Raw genomic sequence first — 12,027 nt, forward strand, 5'->3', positions numbered from 1 at the left:
GGGCTGGTCTATTTCTTCTACCATAGTTTTCTGAGAGTTGACGCTGCAGCACTTTCTACTAGTAAGTCCAAGAATAGGCCATATGTCAGTAATGTAAGCAATGCTGGAGCCGTCTTTGTTGCAGCAAAAATAAGGTGTTGTGCACTTTCCCCACTAATCTTTAAAGAAAATGTTCATTGGAAAAAATAAACATTTCAAAAACAAGAGCAACAAAACTCGCAACGACCAATTAAAAACCGGAGAATTTTTTATTCAACCATAGGAAAAAGCACGATTTTGTAAAGGAAAAATAAGTAAACAACTGATGGCAACAAAAGTCTTCGCAGACCATGGTATATCCTGGCGTTTTCTCTTCTCGAACAGCAGGTGGAGTGGTAATTCCCTAGCTTTGAATAGAAACAGATCGTTAAAGGGGCAGAGGAAGAGGCAGCTTAAGGGAAGTGCCGCAGTGTGTTCATCTCCATTCTGTGGCACTGCGTAGATGTTAATCAGGCTTTTATCAGCTAGGAGGGAAAAATAGACTCAATTTTTTTAAAAACCATACAAACATAACGTTACAAGATGGCCACTGGTAAGTCATCATATCTTTTTTGAAATTTGTCTGCATTGTTTTAAACTGATATTTAAAAAGTCAGGCGAATAGCATTTTAGCTGCGCTAACGGACAACCGCGAGGCCAACGGAGGGGCTCCGTGTATTTCACGGAGTGAACAATTCGATAGCAAAACCAACCCAGCCCTGTCTAGTATTTACATTAAATCTTGCAAAGTACAACGTGTATGGACGGGTCTAAGTATCAATGTGTTTTATTAGAGCTGCGTTTACAGTGTTTTCTTAACATGTGTGAGTGTATCTCGATGAGTAGGCCTTTGTCGCAGCAAGCTAATTTCGCTCTGCTAGCGGAATGAATGCGTCTTTGTCTTCAACGGAGCTTTCGTTTCTATGCTGAACGGAGATCATTGCCCCCGGGAGTTATACTTTACCACAGAGGTTGAACGCAATGCAGCTCGTTATAAATAAAGCCCAACGAAAGATAAGAGAGCCCTTTATAACCGATGTTATAATAATAAGGTTCCAAGATGTAGCCTAAGCCACCAAATTGACCGCCATTTTTACAGGATTGGCGTGGTGACGGGCCTGCTCACGTGAGGCTGCCCTACTTCAGTAACCCACTTTTAACTTATGGCTCCTGTTGCTTGCTGCTAAACTATCCCATTCAAGCACAATGCTTCTAAATAAAAAGTGAACTGTACGTTTAATCGAAATGTTATTTCTTCTTTCAGATTCGGGCTACGGCGGCTCTCAGGGGTAATTAATAAAAAATATATTCACTGTGTTCATGTTTGCATAAATATACCATTTATAAATCAAACTTAAAATCGAACTTTTTCTTACACCTAAAGCTACGGATCATACGGCGGTCAACAGGGTGGACAGGTAATACCTGACTGCATATCACTGTCTTAAGCTTTTTAGCTGCAAGATATTTAAGTATAATGATCTTCACTTCAGATTGTTATATCTGTAACTGATTACCTCTGTTTGACAGGGTTATGGACAAGGAAATGGAGGTGGCTCTTATGGTGGACAGAGTTATGGTAGCTATGGGCAGCAAGGACAAGGTATTAACACTTGTTTGATGTGAAGAAGTGATAAAACTGCTTTAAGAAAGTTCAGAGATGTGTTAATTTATACCTTTATCCAACAGGCAGGGGTCACCAACCTGTAGATCCTGATCCACTGGTAGCTCTTTTAGGCAATTCTGATAGATCTTTTAACAGTAGATGTTAGGGTTGTAAAGGTACGCGTATTCGTACCATACCAATTCGGTACAGGCCTCTCGGTACGGTACACACGTGTACCGAATGAATACATGTGGAATGAAGCTCATACACACAGAAAACCAGAGCGCAACTCACTGTCACAATGTCCTGGCAACCACACAACCACAGCAAAGACAGCAACAGCCTGATTATGCCCAGATAAGTGTCCTGTTTAGGAACACTTTGTTGCCCAGTAAAATACAACATTGGACAAAGACAACAACAGTCACGCTGACTTTATACAGCAGCTGACAGCACATCGTCCAGCAGACCAATAAAAGCGTTTAAAAACACTCCACTCAAACTAGAACGTCACTGTAAAGAGGAGGATCAACAAAAAGTCTCACCAGCCAGTTATGAATTTCCTATTCTTAAAGATAGTTTCAATTATAACACTGTTGCTCTGGCTCTGTGAATCAAATTAATTTTACCTTCAAATGTCAGTCCCGGAGGGGGTAGAGAGAGGACTCCATCATGTCTGCAACCTCTTTATCCGCCTAGATGGGCTGTGAAAGTTCTCTCAAACTTTGTAGTAGGTCCCATTGGTTAAAAAAGTAATCCAGTGCTGAAGTCTGTGTTGAAATCGGCAGGATAGAAGCTAATTTGCATATTTAACAAGCTAACTCGCGGTTGTGTGATGGCGCGTTCAAGTTGGCTGGGAAATTTTAGCGTTTAAAGAATGGGTATATATATCAATTAAAAAACCTAGTAAATAAAAAATATATTTAATATTTTTAATCACTGAAGAACTTTTGGAAGGAGATCGCTGCATAATTTGGAATTCAAATGTAATTTATTCAGCCCATTTATTTTAATACAATTTAATTCAGAAAATTAAAAATTAAATTTTATTTATTCGCTTCAACTACCGTACCGAAACGTGACTTTAAAACCGAGGTACATACCGAACCGAAATTTTTCTGTGCCGTTACACCCCTGGTAGATGTGCTTAAAGCCGGGCAGACACTGTGCCATTTCAAGCCGACCATACAACAGTTGTGGCAGAATGTCAACTCATACTGTGCATCTGATTCACATATAACGCATGACCTTCGCGCACAGTTTTTGGGCTCACACTATATGGTCCGATGGTCATGCCTGACCTGAGAGCTCACAGTGTTCGAGTGCAATCGGGACAGACTGTGACTGATACCCGTGGCGTTTCCTTTTTATAAAGTCTCTCACACTGAGGGGGAAGCGTTTCCAGTTACATTCTCTCTCTCTCCTGCTTTCTCTCCCTCTTGCTATCCCACACTCACAACAGTCGGCTGCAGGTCCATGGTTAGGATGTATTTCCTGCTTGTTTATTTCCCTTATCGTAGCACTGCTGTTGGGACATCATAAAGCCATTCCAGCTGTTGTCATATTGATTTAGAACGTTGTCTGACAGTTTACTAATGAAAAATGCTCCAAAGTTGTATAATGTGTCTGGAGTGTCTAGAGTCGTTTGACCAAAATATCAAACGTCAGAAATTGATCTGACCAGTCGGGAGCTGCTCGTGTGTTTGTAGATGGGTCGTGGTTGGGCGTCATATTTTCAGCGCCAGTCGCTGCCAAACTGTGTCAATACCCGACGATCAGAAAGCTCAAGAAGAGGAAGTCACAAGCGTAGAATATCCGATTCTTTCAAAATACAACACAATACACGGACTCCCGATTGTAAATCATCACTATATTAACATTATGTCTCATCCTGCAGCGAGGGCAAAGGGTCACTGAGAGGTCAGTGGGTCACAAAGCTACAACGGTGCCATTAATGAGGAAAAATTAACTTTTGGGGATACTTAGTCAAAGAATTTTGCAGAAAACCACGGATCCTTTAAGCAAACATTAACCTTTTAACTGCCTAATGTACCCAATGGCGGAAGCAATAATATCATGGACTTATACTGAAAGGATGATAAATTAAGCCCCAAAGGTAAAATAGTTTGCTGTTGACATACAATTCCTGCGTGAACTCGCAATTCTCCCGTGATCTCTTCCTGCTGATCAGGCCTGCGTGCTGTAGCGCAGCGCTCTAGACTCGCTGCCAGTGGTTGAGGTCGCTCACCTTCAGTTGGACCAGACCCGCAGCGCAGTCTTCCTATGTGGAAATTGCGGGTAAGGCTTACCAGTGTGCTCCAAAGTCAATGCAGGCTTTACATCTGCAATTAGAGTTGTGACAAAATATCGATACGGCAATATATCGCGATACTTTGACATCCGATACAATATCAATACTTCAACTCTTAATATTGTTTTTTTTTTTTTTTTGTAAAAAATAAAAAATCATATTTTAGCTGAGTTATTAGTAAAATATGACTTCCGCACCTCCACTGCGGTAGATGGCATCGAAGAGCTACTCTGCTGTGTCGCCACGGCATTTCCTGTAGAAGCAGTCAGAGTGCATAGGTGAAAGGAGCAAACATGGCTGACAAAATAACACCTGCACAATTCAAAGCAGACATTTGGAAGCATTTTGGCTTCATAGTTAAAACGGGGAGCACAAACAGCGAGTTAGAGAAGGAAAAGCTATTTGCAAGCTCTGTCTTGCTGCTGTGAAATATAGTGGGAACACCACCAACGATTGTATTGTATCGTGAGGTTCTTGCCAATACTCACCCCTACCTGCAATGTAACTTCGCTAGGGGAAATTGCCGGAACACGGATGTCTATCGATACCCTCTTACTGTCACTGTACAATAAACTGTCCTGCCGTGTATTACAGTTGTAATATTAGAAATCAAACAAGGAAAAGAATGAGAAGGAATCCTGGCTGGAATGAAGCTACATCTATGTGGATGCTTATGAGTGGTGAAAGTACACATGATCCTGCTGGTGATGCTGCCTCCTCTGCTTATGCTTGTTTGTTGTTGTGGGAACTCAGTAGGATGCAGTATGACCCAGCATCATACATATCAAACATGTTTGATATTTAAGATTCAGGGTCTGGGTGGGTATGATGCAATTTGGAGCAGTAAAACAAATGTGTAGTATCTTTGAGGCTAAATAAATGTAAGTTTATATTGTAACGATTGAAAAGTAGATAAATGTGATATCGCCTTTTTTTTTTTTTTTTTTTTTAATAAAATTGGTGGTATTTTAATCTTATGGCTGTATTAATTTTTATTTGCTTACTTTTAGATGGTTATGGCCAGTCACAACAACAGGGCTATGATGGTTACAGTGGACAGGACTCATCAGGGTAATTTTTTTTTTTTTAAATATCATGATTAAATTCATCTTCTAAAAGTTGGAGAACTGTGATTTGTTTTGTGATGCATGGTAATGTCCTAGTGGTGTAAAGGTATGTATATTTATACCATACAGATTCAGTACAGTACAGATGTGTACATGCGAACTGTTTCTCAGTGAATATAACAGTGAACAAGGACTATATTAAAGTAGTGTGGACATTATTCAGCTGCCATCACGTTCATCAGATCAATTAAAGCTATGTAACACATCACACAAACGTGAACGTCAATGTGACTAGGAGGGAAAATCGGAGTAAACGCAGCTCAGATTGGATGTTAACACCCTCTTTCTGGCACTTTCTTAGAGGACAAAAGCAAAAAATGATTTTCAGAGCAGCTGATCTACAACCATTTAACCTGTTCAGAAAACAGGGTTTTAACACCCGTTAAAGTTAACTGAGCCAAAATAGAGACATTTTAATCCTCTGCCTGTAAACAAAAAGTCTCATCAACCCTTTATGAACTTCCCATGATTCCAGGTCTCTTTATTATAACACTGGTGCTCCAGTGAGGAAGTTTGATGTTTATTCATTCATGATCAGCGCAGGAACTTGAGTTTTTCTTAAATCCACAAACTAAACAATGGCAGAAGTGGACATTTAACAGGACAGGATGCATCAACAGGAGAGACCTGATGATAGTTTATGTGCAGAGAGAGGCATAGCATGGAAACAGCACACTTATTGATTGATCACGGGAGGTACCGATCTCCCAAAATAAATACATTTAGGGTTAATCTACTAATGTAATAGCCCTGCAGTTTGAGTTTTCCTCCAGAGCACTGGGTGGGACAGTGTCGCGTGACTGCCTCTCATGTAGTGTGCTTCTATGGTGCATTAACAGAAAGAATTACAAAGGGGGAATAAAATGAAATAACCAGTACGGCAGGTTTACGTTGGTTACTGGCTCTAAATGTCGGTTTTGATTATTTTTCACTTAATCGCTGAGCACTAAACCAAGGTATGTACTGAAATTTTTCCTTACCATTACAACCTACTGTTTCCATTTCAATACATTATCACATTATGTTGTAGAATATTTGTTGCCGTATATCAGGGTATCCCAACTGATCGAGGCTCAGGACCCACTAATTTCTTTGATGACAAATTGGGACCCAAATTTCCTAAAATTCTTAATAATGCCAGTTTGTAAATAAAAAATGTTGCACTTAAGATCTTGGATGAAACAGAATTTTTGACAGGAACAAGAGACAGTTCAAAACTGATCTGATCTGTCTGTCATAAAACAGTATAATACAATGTTAGGATTTTTTCCTAAAAGTATTTTTCTTTTTTTTCTTTTTTTTTTTTTTTTTACCTTCCCAGGTATGGCGACAAGCCATCTTATGGCCAGCAAGGTTCTTATGGTGGACAGGGATACGGAGGAGGTGGAGGTGGTGGCAGTGGCGGAGACAGTTATGGACAGCAAAGCTCCTACGGTGGCCAGGGACAGAGCGGTGGTGGTGGTGGTGGCGGCGGCAGCGGAGGATATGGAAGATGGAATGATGGTACAAATGACTGTATTCTAGTTGCATCAATAGGCTAGATCTGCAGTGTGTTTGCTACTATGAGTTAGAGACACTGCAGTCTTAGATATTTTTCTGTGCACCAGGGGAAGGTGGTGGTCAGGGTGGACGTTATGGGCGTGACCAAGGAGACCGTTCAGAGGGAGGAGGGGGCTACAGAGGCCGTGGTCGTGGTGGTTATGACCGTGGCGGTTACGACCGCAGCGGAGGATATGACCGCGGTGGATATGACCGTGGTGGAAGAGGAGGACCTCCTGGTATGGGGTAAGTTGCGTACTGCCACTGCCCCTAAGGTACCCTCTTATATACACTGTGTATAATGAGACATAATCCAGCACATCATCACTCATCTACGATAAATCATCCACATAGACGATTTTCACCACTCATCTGCTTTGTGCTCCAAGTACACACAGAGGTATTTTGTTCTGAAATTGTGCTCATTCAAAGCTGTTGATCCCACGTGTAGTATTCGCCACCCCTTTGCATCCTTGTCCAGACATCCCACATGTGTCAGATTTTTGTCCCAAAACCCCTTTTACAAAGTTTTCACAAGCCACATGCTGGTGTTAAATCCACATTAATGTTGGGTTGAAATGATTGCCGGTCAGTTGGGCTTTAAGAATTTATTATACTCATGATGTCTCAAATAAAGCAATAGAGACTGAACATTCCTGCCCCAGTAGGAGCTTTAATGGCACAGGAGTGCTGGTTTTGCACCTATTTTATCCCAGATACTGGGACAGGTTTATTCCTTGCTGCGACAAACCGTTTCGGATTTTTTTTACATATCTAAAGTGAGCCCTGTCCAAATGTAACAATGTTCACTTCCATGAATTCTACACATAAAGTTGGACTTTTTAATATGACCCAAGCTTGTTTTTTATGTAAGTGGGCCATCTCATTCCTATTTATGGATTGATATCTGCTGTTACCATCAGTTTAGTGGCACAGAATTATCTAGCCTGTTATCTCTCCAAATATGCATATCTGTAATCAAGGTCAACCCCCTCAGTCTTTTTTTGTTTGTTATCGGGATGCAAATTAAGTGAGGACTTTTTGCAATTGCTCACATTTTTGGTAGGAAACAACTTCTTCAGCCAGACACGAAGTCTTAGTTTGTTTCTTGTACTTTGGAGACTAGATGATAGTTTTTGAATCGTGGGAACTCCACTGAAACGATGCCCCCACTAGACCTGGAGCCACATCTTCAGCTGCTTCACATTCAACAGGTTTCATTCAAGTGTTGTATATTTGAAAATGGCGAACTTGTGTGTGTTAACATGGATCTACATTCTATACTACAGGTATTCAGAGTGATTGAGCTAAAACTTGGACCTCATTATAAGGATCTCAAAAATGCACTCAGTGGAAGATTGCTTATCAGTTGCTACACCCCTTTATACAAATTTGGCCTCCAAATATGTTAAATGGACAACTCAGCTGGTATTCCAGCTCTTGGTATCCAATCTGGCTCTGTAAAAAGTACTACATTCCTTTTTAATGATGACCCAGTGACTCATAAAGATCTTCACTCGTCTGCCTGATTTTTTACAGTCAGAGCTTCCCAGTCGTATGTTCATTGATCTTTAATGTCAAAGACTAACGCATTCCTCGTGTGAGACATTTCCACCATAGTCGCACACCCTGGCAGGAGTGCATACTGATGGGGATGTAGGGGAGCTTTGAGCTCTCAGTTGGGACAAAGGAAAAGCCATCATATCTCCAATTTTTCCTCTGCAGAGGTGGTGACCGTGGTGGCTACAAAAATTACGGTGGTAAGTGACGAGCATCAGAACTGTGTCGGTGGGGGAGGAGTTAACTTGAGTTAGCAGAAAGAAAGAGAGGATTTAAACAAAGTCAGTGAATGCCACCATTTTCATGTCCAGATCCCAAGGGACTCAACCTTTTATTCTTAGCAGGAATTTCTCATAAATGACTTGAAATATGGTAAAGAACAAACATGGAGCCTGAGATGTAAAATAGTGGTACTGTTGCATGAAGACAAGGGCTGATTGTAAATAAAAAAGGTGCTCCCAGGACGAAGAAGGAAAAGCTCTAAAACTGAAGACATTTTGGTGGTTTTCATTTCTGGTGTAAGCTCCAAAAGAGAAACAGAACAGTTCTGTTCTTCATACAAGGTGTTGGTATGCGGTACAACGGTATAAAACACCCATCAGAGAGCTGTATAAAAGTGGACATTGTTTAAATTTCTTGATCATTATACATAAATAGAGATGAAGTAAATATGAACTTGTTTGTATCAGTGCTGACAAATGAAGATTCTTTGCTCAAGTGTTGTTTTCCATCCTCTCCTCTGTTTTACAGGATCTCGAGACTACAGCTCAAGGGATGAACCAGGTAAGAGCATCTGATCAATCATCTTATGGGAATCAGGGCCCACTTCATGACCCTCAAGTAGAATTAGTCCAATTAAATCTGTTGATCTTATCCACAGCTGGTGAGCAGGACAACTCTGACAACAACACCATTTTTGTCCAGGGACTGGGAGAAGACGCCACAGTCCAGGAAGTGGGTGACTTCTTCAAGCAAATTGGTATTATTAAGGTACTGAAGCCATTGCTTTGTGGTGTGTCAATAGTACATTTGATTAAAAACCTGCTGCACTACTTTTCACTGAATATTTAGTCATAATTTTTATGTAAGCATTTGTTAGAGCTCGCCATTAAAGTCTGAATATATATGTAAAGTATAGTGTACTCAGACCCAGGTATTATGGCCATGCTTTTGGGCTTTTGTGAGGCAATTGGATATGCTATTGGCTACTCTTGGATGAATTTGTGCCATATGATCTATTTTGGATTTTTATTTCAATTCAATAGAGTTGTTGCAGATATGGGTAAAAGTTGTTAACAGCAGATAAACAAACTGTTATATAGCTGTTAAAGCCTTTAATAAGTCTGTATGTCAGACTTTATATTATGACAATATTGAGCAGTCTTGGCTCAATCTAAGCTAAAGCCTAAACATGAAGAAAATCTAACTTGAATGACATTGATATGTTTAGAAGTGAACGAATTTCAACAAAAGTTGTCAATTTGATTGAAAAGAATGCGTATTCTAGCTGCCCTGTTATATTAATCCTTTTGTAATTTAATGTGTCAAGATTAAATTGAGTTGAAACAATGCAAACACATACTGTTTATATTGTGCTTCTAGGTGAATAAGAAGACTGGGCAGCCGATGATCAACATCTACTCTGACAAGGTCACCGGTCGGCCAAAAGGCGAAGCTACAGTATCATTTGATGATCCACCCTCAGCCAAAGCTGCTATTGATTGGTTTGATGGTAAGGGCGAGTCTTCATATTCTCACCATGGACCCTTTTTTTTTTCCAGTGTCCAGCATCTCTCAAACTTTTGTGCTAATGTTTTTATTTCAGGCAAGGAATTCAATGGTAAACCCATCAAAGTATCTTTTGCCACCCGCAGAGCTGAGTTCACACAGAGAGGTGGGCGAGGTGGACGAGGGGGTGAGTATTGATGGATAATCTCAGGGCTGGAATGGCAATTATAGTAGATTTCAAGTTCTGATAATTAAGTTGCAGTTTTGAAGTTTTTAACCTGTTACTATTGTGTGTCTCTGTTAGGTTTCAGAGGTCGTGGTGGTGGTGGTGGAGGACCCAACTTTGATATCAAAGGAGGAGACTGGCCTTGTCCCAATAGGTATATTTGATCATTTAATGAAAGGTTATAACATTAAGAAAGGGCTCTTATTTACCCTTTGAAGTACATTTTTCCATTTTTTAAATATTTATATCCATTTTTCATCAGCTCTTGTGGCAACATGAATTTTGCAAGGCGGCAAGAGTGTAACAAATGTGGTGCACCTAAGCCAGGGGATGGAGGGTTTGGAGGGGGTAAGTTCTTTGGTAACTGGATTTTAATATTGGATAAAAATGTCTGTTCTGTTTATTCCTGAAACACGTGGTTCAAAATAATGAACTAAACTTATTTTGACCCTAATAATGTTGGATGTTTTCAGGATTTGTCTCACAGATTGTGCCAATCAATTCTGGGTTAGTAATGGCTTTGACTTTGTGTTTTACTATCGATTGTTGTTCATGTTTGTGCAGATCGTGGAGGTAGGGGTGGATATTGTGGTGACAGAGGTGGTGGCTTCAGAGGCCGTGGAGGTTTCCGTGGTGGGGACCGTGGAGGAGACCGTGGTGGTTATGGAGGAGAACGTGGAGGAGGCTACGGAGGTGGCTACAAAATGGGAGGAAGGTTAGTACTGTCTGCAGTATCAGCTGTAGGCCTTTGCTGGTGTAGTTTTATTGTATGACCAGAAGAGGGTGCAGCCTGCTTTTAGTTAGGAAGAGACCAAATTGGATAATGTTACTAGTATGAATGATATACCAATCTTCCTTGTATTTGATTTGTTACATTAGTAATGTAAGTTGGAGCATATTTTAGAAATCCTTTTTCTATTAAATCAGTGATTTTGTGGAGGAATTTTTCAAGTCTACACTTAAATTTTTAGATGTTTTTAAAATTGTGCTTACCAACTTGTTTGGGTAGTGTAAACTGTCTATAGACCAATTAAGGACGCTTGTCTCATCTTGAACCTTGGGGCTTTTAACAAACCAAAGCCATTACACCATTTATTGTCTTGTCCCACTTGGTCTAGGTTTTTGTAAATCTTGATATATTGTGACTCTGAAGGTGAAGCGATGCATTAAAACAAGGACAGACCCATTTTATTGAAAAGGAATTGTTGGAATTACAGATTAAAAGGGGAAGAGGATTGGGTGGGAACCTGACAAGATAGCCCCTCCCTCTCTCTCTTGCCTACGTTGTTTGGATGATAACAGCTAATTCAATGACAAAATTCAGTGTTGCTGTGGTAACAGTTGACTTTGTCTTTTCTCTGCAGAGGTGACCGTCGAGACGACAGAAGAGACCGGCCATACTAAGTGTTGAAACCAATCCAGTCCTGCAATTTAGCATCAAGGGAGGGGATCAGCTTTTTTGGGAAGGGGTTCGACTCGGCTTTCAGATTTGTCTACCTTTTTCTTCGCCAATGTGTCCCTACCATCACTGCTCAGCTGAGAGCGAGGAGGGTTGTGCTGAGCTACTGTGAAAGGACTTTGCGGCTGAATGGCACTGTTGGCATGTGGTCAGATGTTTGTTTTTTCCTTTTGTTTTATTTCTTTGTACATCTTAAATTTCTCTCGGATTCTAGCTGCAGATGTTTTGTGAGGTAGACTTCGTACCATTGTTTTGTATGAATGGAATAAAATGTTTTACTTGGTTCTTTTTTTCCAAAATGATATTAAAAACCGTGATCTTTTCCCTGTGCTTTGTGTGAGTTAATACGGTATCCACCTTGACCTCAGGAAACAATCTTATGAAGCGCATTAGTATGTGCAGAGTGGAGGTATTTAGTCCTGAGCTGCCGTGCAGACACAGAGGGGGGCGGTG

General features: G+C 40.5%; 1 protein-coding gene across 2 annotated transcripts; it reads left to right on the forward strand.

Moving 5' to 3' along the window:
* The first annotated feature begins 414 nt into the window (after positions 1–414).
* Positions 415–11,896, forward strand: taf15 (TAF15 RNA polymerase II, TATA box binding protein (TBP)-associated factor). Of its 2 annotated transcripts, XM_041803453.1 has the most exons (16): positions 415–571; positions 1,283–1,307; positions 1,403–1,436; positions 1,549–1,621; positions 4,946–5,006; positions 6,384–6,565; positions 6,670–6,847; positions 8,327–8,361; positions 8,912–8,944; positions 9,042–9,151; positions 9,764–9,893; positions 9,987–10,076; positions 10,194–10,269; positions 10,378–10,463; positions 10,680–10,830; positions 11,480–11,896. In XM_041803453.1, exons 1-16 carry the CDS (start codon positions 562–564, stop codon positions 11,517–11,519), a joined length of 1,314 nt encoding a protein of 437 aa, XP_041659387.1. In that variant the 5' UTR covers positions 415–561; the 3' UTR covers positions 11,520–11,896. The 2 variants fall into 2 exon arrangements, with proteins under 2 accessions (XP_041659387.1, XP_041659397.1); XM_041803463.1 differs by lacking the exon at positions 8,327–8,361 and having other exon boundaries at positions 421–571.
* The last annotated feature ends 131 nt before the right edge of the window (positions 11,897–12,027 follow it).

Source organism: Cheilinus undulatus, linkage group 2 (assembly GCF_018320785.1).
Source record: "Cheilinus undulatus linkage group 2, ASM1832078v1, whole genome shotgun sequence".
NCBI lineage: Eukaryota > Metazoa > Chordata > Actinopteri > Labriformes > Labridae > Cheilinus > Cheilinus undulatus.

Bases quoted from the DNA above. Each gene is read 5' to 3' on its own strand.
- taf15 (XM_041803453.1), top strand. The intron at 8,945-9,041 runs GTAAGAGCATCT...TCTTATCCACAG, and splicing joins CAGCTCAAGGGATGAACCAG to CTGGTGAGCAGGACAACTCT. The intron at 10,464-10,679 runs GTAAGTTCTTTG...ATGTTTGTGCAG, and splicing joins GGATGGAGGGTTTGGAGGGG to ATCGTGGAGGTAGGGGTGGA.